The sequence below is a fragment of the Abramis brama genome (genome assembly GCF_963993115.1).
Source record: "Abramis brama genome assembly, chromosome: 12".
Lineage (NCBI taxonomy): Eukaryota > Metazoa > Chordata > Actinopteri > Cypriniformes > Leuciscidae > Abramis > Abramis brama.
Genome location: NC_139974.1, coordinates 7,474,470 through 7,489,546, shown reverse-complemented (window position 1 = coordinate 7,489,546; position 15,077 = coordinate 7,474,470). Strand labels below are relative to the sequence as shown.

Below are 15,077 nucleotides of genomic sequence, written 5' to 3'. Positions count from 1 at the left end.
TTTTTTAAAAAGCATTCAAATGAAACTGATGTGTTAAAATTTGTCTATAGAACTGGTTTATTTTAATGTAAAAAAAAATGACAGGCACTTTCACTTTGTCAGTTTGAGATGAGAGAAAACAATGGCATGAATAATTATGAAAAGTTGAAAATAAAATTTTAAACAAGCATTATATTTTTACATTATAATTTGCAATTATAGCTAGAATGATAGATTTTAACAATTAAAAACCAATGATGAAAAAATAGCAACATGTTTAGATTTTTAATTATATAAATAATTTTCATTGAGTATTTCATATTAGGGCTGTAAATTCATTTATTGTATTTGACAGGAGTGATGATCAGTGGAGTTGAGTTTTTACCTCCATCATTAAGTTTTGGGCTAAACAATGGATAGAGTTTCCCAGTGAAAGACTGATCAGTGAAAGAGTAGAGATGAGAGCTGGACTCCACATCATAAAAGGAGACCAGACCCTCCTCATAATCCACAAACACACCGACCCGCTGCGGCTTCACTCTCACACACAGAGAGACACGAGAATCAGCACAGGCTTTATATTCATTCCCATTCCTCAGAATCACAGTCCAGTGTCCATTACTGGGACTCAGTGTGATCTCTCCCTTCCTGTTAATGGATTCTCTGGCCACTCCTAAAGTCCAGTCAGTCTTTCCCTTCACCTGCACCTCAAAATAAAATCTCCCTGAGGAGAATCCCTCCTTTCCTAGAACAATTACATATCTATCAAATCTCTCTGGTTTGTCTGGGAGTTTCTGTCTAATGTCTCCATGTTTCACTTGTTTTCCATCATCAGACAGGATGAGGTTTGGATGAGCTGTATCAGGATCCAGAGTCACATCCACTGAGAAAACAGAATATATATCACAACTTAATACAGTTATTTAGTGATGATGTTTGTAATATGTAATCAGTGTTTAATCATACTGTCGGTCAGTGATGAAGCTGTGAGTATCTGAATGTAATCTAGTGTAGTGCAGACAGCACACTGTACCTGCATACTGCTGTCTCCTCTTCAGTTCTGTAGAGACTAATGACAATAAAACACCATCAGATCTTTGACATGTTTATGTGTGAATTATAGACAAGATTTTAGGTTATATTTAAAGAATTGTGTACAACATCATGTTTTATCTGATCTATGTTTCTCTGCTGATATTTAAAGAATCAATATGTTATTTTTGTGACTAATGTTATTCATCACAATGTAGTTTTGGAGTGATTTTAAAAAAAAGATTTTAACAAAATAAACTTTTAAGATTTTAAAATATAAGCTACGGGCCTGCAGGAAGAATACAATGTAGGCCTACCTCTTAAACCCATACTGTCTATTAATTTGATTTTCTTAGAAACATTTAAAAATCTTGATTCAACAAATGTAGACAGAGATAATAAATAAATGTTTCTGAGTAGTTTATCATCTAAAAGTGTTCACAGATTTACTAAAGCCTCAAGGTTCTGGTTACAGTGATGAAGCTTCTAGTACAAGATGAATTTACTGCATGTTTTCTGAAATTAGAGATGAATATGACCTGCTCTCTTCAAGAAGAAGTGTGATGATAATGAGACACAAACACATGATCACACACTTCTCTTATTTCAGCTTTAACAGACTCATTCTTCATTACTGATATTAAAAGATGATAAATATATGTATCTGTACGGTGTATTTGATATTACTGTACCAGTTAGCGTGAGTTTCTCCTGTAGAGAGTCCTGCAGTTTAGTCAGAGCTCTCCTCAGAGTCTCCAGACTCTCATCAGTCTTCACACTGATCTCAGACCAGTTCCTGGTGTTTCTAGAGATGCACAGGGATGAGTAAATCTACAGCAGGAGAGAGGAGAAATCCTTCATCATGGGGAGTGTTATGGTGTCATATACTGCATTATCATTGATCAGAGAGATGTTGACTGACCTGTAGGAGGTGGAGGTGATCTTCAGTGTGTGAGAGCTGCTCCAGCTCAGTGTTTCTCATCTTTAGCTCAGTGATCTCCTGCTCCAGCTCTTCAATGAGCTCTTCCTCCTGTTTCTCTGCTGCTTTCTGCTGCTCCTCCATCATCTCCAGCAGTTCAGTCTGACATCTCTCAATGGAGCAGATGAGATCAGTGAAGAGCTCCACACGGGCTGCTTTCTCCTTCTCTGTGTTTCTCTGCTCAACCAGGACAATCAACACATTATTAGTGGTGTTTGTGAGGAGAAGAATCAGTGTTATTATTTCTCATACTTCAGTGTTTTTAGGCGGTTTTCAAAATCCCTCATTCTGCACCGTTTGCACTGAATGATTCCTCAAATCATGTGTCTTGTTGAGGAGAGATGATGTGTTATTACTTTAGTAATGCTGGGTACACACCAAAAGAGAATTGGGCTGATTTAGGGCCGATTTCCCCCTTCCGACAATCCTAGCTATGTCCCAATTATCTTGACGGTTCTACAGATTATTTTATCAGATTTTCCCTTGGTGTGAGGTGTGTTAAGTGTCCGAACCTAATCGGAAGAACGTCGGAGCCGCCTCGATCGCGAATCGTAAATATACAACATGTTTAATATTTACGATCAGAAATCCTGATGTGGGGGGGGCACCCCGAGGACAAACGCGCGCACGATCTGGAGATTATTAAGTGAAACTAAACAATATCCAATCAGAAAGCGAGATGATGGAAGACGGAAGCAAAACAAACGCAGTCATGGCGCAGCACAAAGTGAAATTGATGTGGACAGCAGAGATGGAGGATCAGCTTGTTGATTTGTGGCAACAGCACGAATGTTTATACAACGTGTTGTGTAAAACCTTTCCAAACACCATCATCGCAATTTCTTCCTGCATATCGTCCGCCATGCTTATTCTGAGGTCTCACAAGATTTTGCGAGATTTCCTGTGTTCACAGTCGAGACTCTGGTTGAAAATCTGTTTGTGTGTGGTGTGCTGTCTTTGTCACATCATGGCACACCACACACTATAGGAGCAAAACGGTTTTTTGTCCTCATGTTTGTGGTCTATCACATTTAGAAAATCTTATAAGATGTAAAAAAATATTTTTGGTGTGTACCCAGCATAAGTGATCAGGAAATCACAGACATGTTGATATTCAGACCAACAGTGTGAATTTGAGTTTTATACAGCAATTCAATAAACAACAATAGATATTAAAATTATTTTAAACTCACTTTTCTGACTTCTGCTGAGTGTTTGACGTCTTGAATCTTCTTGATTCTGTCCTGGATCATCTGCTGTGTGTCTTTCTGTGTCTTCATCAGTTGAGTCTATAGACAGAGAACAACACACAATATGTTTTCATAATTGATTCATTTATATTAAAGAACATGTGATTCCTCATGATAAGAGCCATTTAAAATCAGTTTAATCAGCAACTTTTACCTTCTTCTCTTCACTCTCCTCTTCTAAAGAAACAGTGCTGTGGTTCTTGTGGTCTGTTACACCACACATCAGGCACACGATAGTCTGATCATCTCTACAGAACAGCTCCAGAGGTCTCTCATGTTTCTGACATATATAGTCCTCCAGATTACTCACAGGATTGATCAGTTTGTGTTTCTTTAAACCTGCCATTCTCAAATGAGGCTCCAGGTGAGTTTCACAGTAAGAGCTCTGACACACCAGACACGACTTCAGGGCTTTCGACTTTCTTTCCTCACAGACGTCACACAGAACTTCAGCTTTTTTCAGAACTTCAGCTTTTTTCTCAGGACTTTTCTTTTTATAGTGATCTACGAGCTCTCGGAGTGTGGTGTTAATCTTGAGATCAGGTCTGTGCTTGAATGTTTCTTTACAATATGGACAGTTGCAGGTCTGGCTGTTGTCCCAGCACTTATTCAGACAGGTCTTGCAGAAGTTGTGTCCACATGGAGTGGTGACTGGATCAGTGAACACGTCCAGACATATAGAGCACTGAAGCTCCTCAGTCAGTGAACCGCTGGAGGAAGACATCCCTGGAGAGAAATATGATGAAGATAAATCACCTACACTACTAGTTTAAAGTTTGGACACACTTGATACACACAGTCAATTTAAGTTTCTTATAATATTAAAATATATTGTGGCGTGCAGGACGAGGCCGGTGGCGTGATTTATAATGCGACACCTGCGCGACGCACCGGGCTCATATATTTACAACAAATAAAGCTCTCCATAAAACATATTATATGTCCAAGAGTAATTTTCATCTTAATTGTTTAATGTAAATGTCATTTTCATCTGCAGTTTAGCAGGTTTGTGTTCAGTCTGTCTGCGGGTCATTTACTTCCTGTTTCTTTAGTCGTTATAGCCTATGTTTTGTGACAAAATGACAGAAACGCCAATCTTTGTATCACAACCAATCAAATGACATATTTAAATACAATTCTGATACCATTTCAGTGCAGTAAACAACTAAAATAGTTGAGTATTATATATGATTAAACCTGGTTCTGTTCAACTTATTCCAGTTCGACACAAACCTACTAAACCAGATCACTTCCATTAGAAACCTGTTCAGCACAATCTCTCTTATATTTCTATCTCTTACCTATGAGGATCAGATGTGTCCACAAGACTCTTTGAACGGATCAATAAATATTCTGTTGTTTAAAGAGGTTGATCGTTTCAGGAGTCCATATTGTTGTTGATCAAGTTAGTTTTACTTTCTCTGAATCTCTCTCTGAACTACAGTGATGTCAGAGCTCCGAGTGCCCCAGAGTGGACGATTAGGGCGGGTCGGCACCTATGGTCGGCACATTAAGGCCGGTGTTACAATATATTCGGTTCCTGAAATATTTGGTTCCAATGGGTGGAGCTATCATGAATATTCACTAGACCATAGCGTGCATGGGCGGGGCATATACAAGCGAGTGGAACAGAAATTATTAGCCTGAGCGCCTCAGATAGCGTTTTGTCCTAAACTACTCCTAAAGCCTTGTTTATACTTTCGCCCGGCTCCGCAGCGCGAGTCTCCGCAGACTGCGCGCGCACCTCCCCAAACGGACGAGGCGTTTATACTCGACGCGCTCGCCGTTGTACTATTCTTTGAAACGATAGAGGGCGACTCAAGTAATTATCCTCTAACCATCAGGAATCAGCAGTTAGAAGAAGAAGCTATACACACGTGACAATGTTTATTTTAGTACACGGCCACCGAATCGTGTAAAACCCAGTAAACCCTGAGATTATTACTAGTGACAATAAAACAAAATATATGGATATGAGAATGTGTATACAACATAACTAAATTAACGATCTCTTACATATTTTCTAATTTTACTAAACATTTCATTAGGTTTCGTGAACATTTTTTTTAAACATGGACCTTTATGTTCTTTAAAAATACTTTTTATGCTATTGTATGCTCACTTTTAAAATGTAAGCAACTCATTTAGACGTGCAAACTGGGTGCCGGTATGGTGAAAAGTTCGAGCTCGGCCAGATTCGGCTCGAAGTCGTTCATCTTCGGATGCGGCGCCGCGCGCGTTGTTACAAAAAATGTCGCGCACACCGCCAGGCGAAATTGGGTCCCAACGCGCACGACCGCCCACACCGCAATGACGTCATTTTTGGCGCGCGCACCTTCGCGCTCGTGCGGACGCGTCGAGTATAAACAAGGCTTAACTGTTTGTTGCTCACGAATTACTGAGATTAAGCTTTTTAAATGTCTATTATTGCATGTTTAAATAAATATTTACAAATATATTCTTGTTTTGATTCTGTCTCCCAAAGTTGTCTGTATTGAAATAGCTTTTATAGGATGATAGCTCAAGACAACATAGGCTACTTGGACTTGCATGTTGTTGCATGCTTTGAATGTTGCTCTACACTCAACTGAAAATCTTTTTGATACACAACTGTCAGAGGTTATAAATGTTAAGCTTCAGTTGCTTTAACAGTTCTTTTCTCTAGCAATGCTTTAGAACATTGGTCAAATTAAGTGATAATTATTTCAATTGTATTGATGTATACATAGCAAGGTCCAACTAAAGTAATTTTATACTCAGTTTGTGCAATTTGTAGTTTTGAATGTACCATTCCAAAGGTAAGTGCACTTAATTGTAATAAAACAGAGACAAAACTCTAACAATTTGATTTATTTAATTTAGTTTTTTATATGGCAATACCAAATTTCATATTTTCTTTCATTGATATCATGCATGGGAGTACAAAATTAAGGGTGTTTGCATCTAGGGCAAATAAAAACCTCACTCTATAATATAGTATAAGACCTCATCTAAAAGTAGTATGTTTTGATCATGAAGAGACAGAAATCACTAAGTGTTAGGCTACTTAACTCACCTTCTGTGCCCTTCTAAGAAGGACATATTTTTATTTATTTTTTAGAAACACCATGAGGAACCTTTCCAGATTTTTTAAGGTTTTAAACATTTCCTTATCTATATTGACAGCTAAAATGACAAAGTCAACAAAGATGGGTTTATTTATATGAATTGTGGTTGAGACTCGTTATTTTCATAGCTAATTGGATGTTGAATGCTTCACAAACTATATTTACTGAACCAATTATTTATTTGACAAAGCTGTGTACAATAGTAAATTGCACAGAAATAGAGGTCAGAAACAGAGGTCAGTTTCTCAGGTGTGGTGGGATATGGACATATAATTAAAAAGTATTCTCATTTAAAGAATATAATGCATATAATTTGTATAATATAAAACTATATGCATAACGCTATCTACCTATCCTAAATATGATCTAGACTGTTTAAAATTGATAAACAAAAACATCTGCCTCAACATATTTCTGTGTAAAGCATTCATTCATTAACTCGAAATTATTTTTATAGTAAGATACAGTGTCTTAAAATTACATATTTTATTCATATTCAGCTGTAAAAACAAGAATGTTAGACAAGAGAAAAAAATGGGATCAAGGACAAAATTAATACAGCAGGACTAATAAAATATTTACTATATTATTCAAATATGTATTTATAAATATACCTTTCCTTAATATTTTGGTATACCCATGCCTTCTACACCAGTGTGTTTTTGTGTTCACTTGTTTACAAAAAGATTACATAAAAATGATAACATTACTAAACTGATAAGATGTAGGCCTAATTTTTATGATTAATGGTTAGTCATTATTATCAATTAATTTGACTAACGTTCTAAAGCATTGCTAGAGAAAACAACTGTTAATGCAGCTGAAGCTTAACATTTATGACAATCTTTGATAACGTAAAGGTTGTGTATCAAAAAGATTTTCAGTTAAGTCAGTATAAAGCAACATCCAAAGCATGCAACATGCAACTCCAAGTTCTTATGTCGTCTTGAGCTATCAGCCTATAATTTAAAGGCTATTTTATTAATATGCAGACAACTTTGGGAGACAGAATAAAGACACAAGAATATATTTGTAAATGTTTATTTAAACAGCAATCACACACCTTTAAAAATCCTAATCTCAGTCACTCATGAGAAACGAACAGTTCTATAATGTCAGCAACAACTAATCTGGGAAAAATTGGAGAAATATGCCTTTATTGTAGGTCTTGCAACGCTTCCTACAGGATCAGGTCTGTAATAGTTCAGGTAAACTCAGAGTACTGAAACACATGCTACAAAATGATGAATTATTTATAAAATATATCCGAGTAGTTTAAGATTAACTTCGTTTAACTTTATTACCTGTTTGAAATAAATAATCCATAAAACAAAACGAGCAGGCGCTCACGCTAATAATTTCCGTTCCACTCGCTTACATTGTCGCCCCGCCCACACTATGGTCTCGTGAATATTCATGGTAGCTCCACCCATTGGAACCAAATATTTCAGGAACCGAATATATTGTAACACCTCCCCATAGACTGTAAAAAAAATACCGCCCACACCCGATTTTATTGGTTTATAATACAGCAATCTTATTGGCGTAGACGCTTGAGGCATGAGCATGCGCATTCCTTTATGTACGAATTTATTAATTATCTACTATGCTGTTTAGCCGTAGGCCTACTACAGAAATATTAAGTGATATGCCGATTTCAGTAACGATCAATTGGATAATATTTTGATGAATTTACACGAATCAAGTTAGATGAAGTTACTGTCAAAATGTATTCGTAAAGCGCTCATTTCACATCGTTTCATAGCAGTTTTACAAAAAGTCAAATTGTAAGCTTTAATATTGAGCAGTTTTAGGGTTGCCAACTTATGGAAAAGATAAGGGACAATCGTGGTTCTTTATAGGAAAATAAGGGACGGAATAAGGGACACTCAAAATATTTGTACTGTACCACGTGCATATCATTTCAGAATTTGCAATTAAATATGTGTACAAAAGATGTATAAAAGGTTCTCAGACAAACACATTTGGGTCATTTCATGGAAAAAGCAACCACATTTCAGAAACTTTCCCGGCTCAAATTTTTTATTTTGTTAAAAAAAATATTTCGAAGAAAGACAAACATAAATGAAGAAGAAAGCCAAAATATTTCACAAATATTTCATATTTCACAAAAGCCACAATTTTCACATGAGATTTGGAGTCAGATTACAGGGGGGTTAAAATGACTTAAGAACCTCATCATTATTTTACTTTTACACAGAGATTGTTAGGTCTATTTAGCTAAATCGGTTGACTTTAGCCATCTTTGTTTCATTAGCTATGCCAACGGTGACATTTTTAAAATGGGAAAAAGCACTACTTTTTGTTTTTTGCCCGAAATTTGCATGCCTGCAACTCATTTTAAAAATATCTTAATATCCTTTTAGATTCTAATTCTTAACAAACTTTTATTTTGGTTTCTTACTTTTTAAGGCCGAATATGGTTCATTTTAAGCCCCAATTTATAGGGATGTTAATGTGGCTCCTGTTGTTATATAGTAAGTTGCCAATAGGTGTCACTGTTGTATTGCCATCTAGTGTGTCACTACAGTTGTTATTCATTCTTCTTCGTTGTTTTTTTCCTGCTTTGTTGGATATAATAAAAAGCACGTGAAACTTCAATAGGTTATGGGCCCAGATCTTCGCTAAAGCAAAGAAGAGGTACTTTTACACAGTTTTTTTTTTTGTGTGTGTGTGTTAAATAGACAGTGTTGTGGAACTCACAATGGAGGATAAACTGTTTATTGAAAAGCTGAGTGGGCCAGAGAACTGGGCAACGTGGAAATTTCAAATGGAACATTTGATGAAAGCTAAAGGACTATGGGGCATGGTAATGGAGACTGACAACGTGCAGAAGGAGCAAATGCACAGGCAAGAGCAGAATTTGAAAAACGGAAAGAAAAAGCGTTTTCTGTGTTGGTGCTGAATGTGAGTACGCCCCAGTTGTACCTGATAACAAGCTGTAAGACGCCTAAGGAAGCGTGGGACACGCTAAAAGGACATTTTGAAAGAGACACTCTTGCAAACAAACTGTTTCTGAAGAAAAAATACTTCAGATGTGAAATGAAGGAAGGAGAAAACATAACTGAACATTTGAAACGAATGAAGGAGTTAACTGACCAGCTAGGGGCAATAGGTGCGGTGATTGAAGAGGAGGACCAGATTGTAACACTACTGGGTAGCTTGCCACCAAGCTATGCTACAATTGTCACTGCACTGGAAACTAAGTTGGACAGTTTAACGCTTCAGTTTGTTCAGCAAGCATTGATAAATGAAGAACAAAAGCGAGTGTCTGCTGATGGTAACTATGGTGGTGCTATGTCCAGTGGTGCTGCGTCCGGTGGCACGTCAGCGATGTCAACACAAGTTCGTAGTGATATGCAGGCTAACACCAAGGCAGTGAGAGCAGACAGATCGTGGAGATGTGGAGATGTTACAAGTGTGGGAAATAAGGACATATCAAGCGTGACTGTCCAAATAAGAAAAAACAGACTAAAACACACAAAGCCAAAAATGTAACATGTGAACATGATGAAGACTCGTCTGAAAGTGCCTTTGTCGCCAGAGAGGATAAGATGGATAAGGATAAGAATAAGATGACACAACAGGTAGAGTGGTTAATCGACTCTGGAGCCTCAAAGCACATGACGTGTCATGAATAAATTCTTCGAGACTACCAGCAATTTCCAAAAGCACAGTCTGTGAAACTCGGTGATGGCAGAGTGGTTGATGCTCTAGGACTTGGTAACGTTAAACTGAGAATGACATTAAAAAACAGTGATGTAAAAAATGTCACAATGTTTGATGTGCTGTATGTTCCCAAGTTATCCGGGAATCTCTTCTCAGTGGGAGCTGCTGTAAAAAAAGGAAATACGGTGCAGTTCAAGAAGTCTCGCTGTTACATCCGTGATAAAAATGGAAATCTCAGAGGAATGGGAACACAAAGATCTGATGGATTGTATCAGCTGGATGTCGAGGGAAGTTCGCCCGTCTGTCACTGTGCGTCAAGTGCATTAATAGCAGCCAGTTTGTGGCACCAGCGACTGGGTCACACCACTAAGTTGAAGGAACTTAAAAAACTGGTGAATGGAGTGGACTTTCCTGCAGAGAAAGAAGTTCCCTTCTGTGAAGCATGTGTGGAAGGCAAGCTGTCTAGGAAGCCACATAAGCCAGTGGGAGAGATCCGTTCCAAACGTAAACTACAGTTGGTTCATAGTGACGTCTGTGGTCCCATGCAGACTGAATTGGTAGGTGGATCAAAGTACTTTGTGACTTTTATTGATGACTATTCTAGATGTTGCAAGGTATACTTTATGAAGTAGAAGAGTGAAGTTCTTTGCAAATTCAAGGAATTTGAGAAAACATTATCCAATGAGTGCGGACAGAAAATAGCAAGACTAAGAACGGATAATGGTGGGGAATACACATCCAAAGAATTTCAAGAATACTTGAAGGCTCAAGGTATCCACCATGAGACAACTGTACCTCACACACCTCAGCAAAATGGTGTTGCAGAAAAAAAAAAATAGGACATTAATTGAAGCAGCGAGAACCATGCTCTCTCACGCTAAATAACCAAAGTCATACTGGGCAGAGGCTGTAGCGACTGCAGCTTACATACAGAACAGACTCCCCACATCTGTACTGAAACAAGTGACGCCCTACCAGAGATGGTGCGACAAACAGCCAAATGTGAGTCACATGAAAGTGTTTGGTTGTGTAGCTTATGCACATGTCCCAGACACAGAAAAAAGAAAATTGGACAAGAAGGCTGTGAAGCTGTGTTTCGTGGGATATGCCAACAATGCCAAGGGCTATCGCTTGTTCGATGAAGAAAAAAGGAGGATTCTAATTCGTCGGGATGTGATCTTCAACGAGTCAGACTTTGACTTGAAACAAGAAGTGGACATTTCTTGTTCGGAGAACGAAGTTATAGTGAAAACTGACGAGAGAACACCAGTCGATGCTACTGTCGATGAAACTGCTAGAGAAGGTGGCAGAATCAGAAAACCAGCTAAGAGATATGGTTATGATGAGTTTGCCGACCTGGTGACTGTTGATCATTATGCAAGTGTTTGTTGTGTTGCAGAACCAAGCACACTCAAAGAGGCAATGATGAGTCCTAATGCAAAGGAATGGCAGGAGGCGGCTGACTTGGAATATGAATCACTGCTGGAAAATAAGACGTGGGATTTAGTGAAATTACCAAAGGATCGGAAGGCCATAGGATCGAGATGGGTGTTTAAAGTCAAGCATCATAGTGACGGACGAGTGGAGAGATACAAGTGCAGACTTGTTGCTAAGGGTTACTCACAGAAGTATGGTGCCGACTACGATGAAACTTTTTCACCTGTGGTACGTTTTAGCTCAATTCGTACGTTGCTGTCCTTCGCTGTCCAGAATAACATGCATGTGCATCAGATGGATGTGGTAACTGCATTTCTAAATGGACACCTGGATGAGGAAATATATATGGAGAAACCAGAGGGATACATCAGACCAGGGGAGGAAAGTTTGGTGTGCAAGCTGAAGAAGTCAATATATGGACTGAAGCAGTCTCCTCGCTGCTGGAGTAAAACTTTCACAGAGTTCATGAAGAACATTGGCTTCAAACAGAGTACATCAGACCCGTGTGTGTTCGTGAGATCTCGACAGGAGCTGGAGATATTAGCTGTGTATGTTGATGATCTAATTCTGATCACAGAGTCGATGGAAACCATGGAAGAGCTGAAACTCGCTCTTAAGAAGCGCTACAAGATGATGGACATGAGAGAACTGTCCTATATCTTGGGGATCTCTGTCATCCAAGACAAAGAAAAAAACTGTGTGTTCCTTCATCAGAAGCATTACATTGAAGCCATTCTTCAAAAGTATGTTATGCATGAGGCAAATCCCGTTGCAACTCCAGCTGATGTAAATGTAAAGCTAAAAAGGAACGATGGTGTCAGCAAGCCTGTGAACCCAAGTATTTACCAGTCTATGGTAGGTAGCCTACTGTATGCTGCGATGGCCACACGACCCGACATAGCACAAGCAGTGAGCGTTGTGTCAAAGTTCAATGCCAATCCAAGTGTTGCACATCTGACTGCGGTAAAGAGAATTCTACGGTACTTGAAGGGAACACTGAAACTCACTCTCAAGTATGAGCGGTCAGAGTCTGGAACTTTGGTCGGTTTCTCAGATGCTGACTGGGCTGGAGATCAGGACGATCGTCGCTCTACAACCGGTAATGTGTTCTTACTGGGTGGAGGAGCAGTGAGTTGGCTCAGCAAGAAACTGTTGCTCTTTCGACAGCAGAGGCTGAGTATGTTGCACTTAGCCAAGCAGCTCAGGAATGTGCCTGGCTAAGACGACTACTAAGTGATCTTGGAATGGATGCTACTCCTGTGGTAATCCTGGAGGACAACCAAGGAGCTATTGCAATTGCAAAGAATCCAGTTGATCATTCTAGAACCAAGCACATTGACATTCGCTACCATTACATTCGTGAATATGTGCAGAATGGACAAATACAACTGCAATACTGTCCCACAGCTGACATGAAGGCAGATATCTTGACCAAGCCATTGGTGAGACAGAAGTTTGAGTATCTTAGGAGTGAGATTGGACTCTGTTTCATTTAATTCTGTTTAGTCTGATTTTAAATGGCTAAACTGTGTTTAGTGTTAAATATGTTATGGGTGTAAAACGATTAACATGGAAAAAGGACTAATTATGTTTTTTTATTTTTTTTTGTGTGTTAATATCATTTACTAAGAAATGGCTTAGTCCTATTGTAAAATTAAGTGGGAGTGTTGTTATATAGTAATTTGCCAATAGGTGTCACTGTTGTATTGCCATCTAGTGTGTCACTACAGTTGTTATTCATTCTTCTTCGTTGGTTTTTTCCTGCTTTGTTGGATATAATAAAAAGCACGTGAATCTTCAATAGCTCCATGAGTAAATTAGTACACATTTTCAATGGTCGCACATTTTCTGAAGAACAAATAATGTTGAAACTAGAAATGTATCTTGTTATTTTTTCTATCAACACAATTGAACATTACTGAGTGTCATAAATAGTATTTTCCATAGTTTGTGTGCCTGTAACTCTAAAAGTAACAAAGATATCTTAATATCCTTCTATACTCTCATTCTTAATAAACTTTTCTTTTGTAATCTTCATTTTAAAGGCCCTATATTGTTCAATCCCAATCCTCAATCCCAAATTGTTGAATTTTACCCATTTTCAATGTATAGCTACACCAATGGATTTTACTGTATCATCAACCTCTATTCAAAATGATAAACATAAAAGTGTTTTTTTTGTTGTTGTTGTTTGTTTTTTTTGTCAGGAAGATACATAGATGGCATAAAATTAAGCACAATAACTGAACGTCTTTGAAATTATGAAAAAAAAAAAAAAAGGCTTAGGCCTAAATTGCAACCATGTAGGCTATAAATAAATGAAAAGAGCATACTTTCCAGATAAAGAGAACTTAGATGATTAGTATGGGCTGCTTTTGGTGCTTGAGATTGTATTGGTTATTTTGTGTTTCAATAACAAGGTCCAACCAAGTAGAATACAGTACAAGTTACTTTATGTAAAATGTTTTTCTCTATTTAACATTAACTTACAATAGTGAAATATTTTTGATAACGTCTTCCGTCAGGTGGTGTAAAGAAAACATCCAAAATACACTTTTAATTGTACTTTATTTACATCTCTAGATTTCAATTACAATTCATATCTTTAAAGTTTGCTTTTTTAAAATGAGTTTTTTTCTCCAGTTCAGCATCACTTACACCAAACATTAAAGTTTTATTCATATCTATATTCTGAAGGTTTTTACTGAGAGGTTTGTTCATATATCATTTGCCTAATATTATACAATTTATTCCTAAAAACATGGTGAAAACTTATTTGTTGACAGTATTTGCTGATTTATGGAGTGATAAAAAGAGAAATCCTCTCTCTAAAAACCTTTGATTTATAATATGTCAACATAATGAAACAAGAATTTTGCACCTGACTTCATCCAATATTCAGATTTTTGTTTTGGAGTTTATGCAAATGAGTGAAAAAAAACCCCTTTGGAAACTTTTAAGAGTGTAAACTACACACATCTGAAGATTAATCTAAATACTGAGTATTTTTTGCTTTTATTTCATTGCTAACCTCGTTAAGTTGTACGCAGTGAATGCCAGTGTGTTTGGTCTCGGCTCTTCCAGATCTTGGTTCAGGGTGGCGTTACGTACAGAGACGAGCCCTGGCATAAAGAATGTTTCTTGTGTTCGGGTTGTAAAGTCCAGCTGGCCGGACAGCCTTTCACAACGCAGGGTGAAGATCCGTTCTGTGTGAAGTGCTTCAGTAACCTGTACGCCCAAAAATGTGCCGCCTGCGACAAACCCATCACAGGTCAGTGTGTGTTAATGTGTCCTTAACAAGAGCGCTCGTCATTAGCAGTTCCTTCAGCTGAGAACAGAAACACTGTCAGAAACAAGAGACAGTTGTCACATAAACAGGGTCGTGTGTTTGGAGGCTGTTGAGTGTGTTTGAATAAAGTTCTGCTTGTTCATCGGGACTCAAGAGTCTCTCATCCACCGGGTCATGACCTATGAGAATATAATATCTAACTCAAATATCAATATCAAATATCTCACTGTTTATATGTTTTAACCCTAAAGTGTATCATAGCCTATTTGATTCGCACATTTCTAAAACATGATCAAAACTTTGCTGACCACAAT

At 37.8% G+C, this 15,077-nt stretch overlaps 1 protein-coding gene across 2 annotated transcripts; it reads right to left on the bottom strand.

Annotated features, from left to right (window-relative positions):
- Nucleotides 1-245: 245 nt before the first annotated feature.
- On the bottom strand, nt 246-5,159 carry LOC311093379 (E3 ubiquitin-protein ligase TRIM39-like). Of its 2 annotated transcripts, none has more exons than XM_084130730.1 (7): nt 4,542-5,159; nt 3,395-3,966; nt 3,184-3,279; nt 1,934-2,167; nt 1,704-1,842; nt 1,013-1,048; nt 246-862 (listed from the first exon to the last, which is right to left on the bottom strand). In XM_084130730.1, exons 2-7 carry the CDS (start codon nt 3,962-3,964, stop codon nt 315-317), a joined length of 1,623 nt encoding a protein of 540 aa, XP_083986856.1. In that variant the 5' UTR covers nt 3,965-3,966; nt 4,542-5,159; the 3' UTR covers nt 246-314. The 2 variants fall into 2 exon arrangements, with proteins under 2 accessions (XP_083986856.1, XP_083986857.1); XM_084130731.1 differs by having other exon boundaries at nt 1,013-1,039; nt 4,542-4,891.
- Nucleotides 5,160-15,077: the final 9,918 nt, after the last annotated feature.

Bases quoted from the DNA above. Each gene is read 5' to 3' on its own strand.
- LOC311093379 (XM_084130730.1), bottom strand. From the start codon at position 3,964: ATGTCTTCCTCCAGCGGTTCACTGACTGAGGAGCTTCAGTGCTCTATA. The intron at 1,843-1,933 runs GTCAGTCAACAT...CTCCTGCTGTAG, and splicing joins ATCACCTCCACCTCCTACAG to ATTTACTCATCCCTGTGCAT. The intron at 863-1,012 runs GTACAGTGTGCT...CTGTTTTCTCAG, and splicing joins GAGGAGACAGCAGTATGCAG to TGGATGTGACTCTGGATCCT.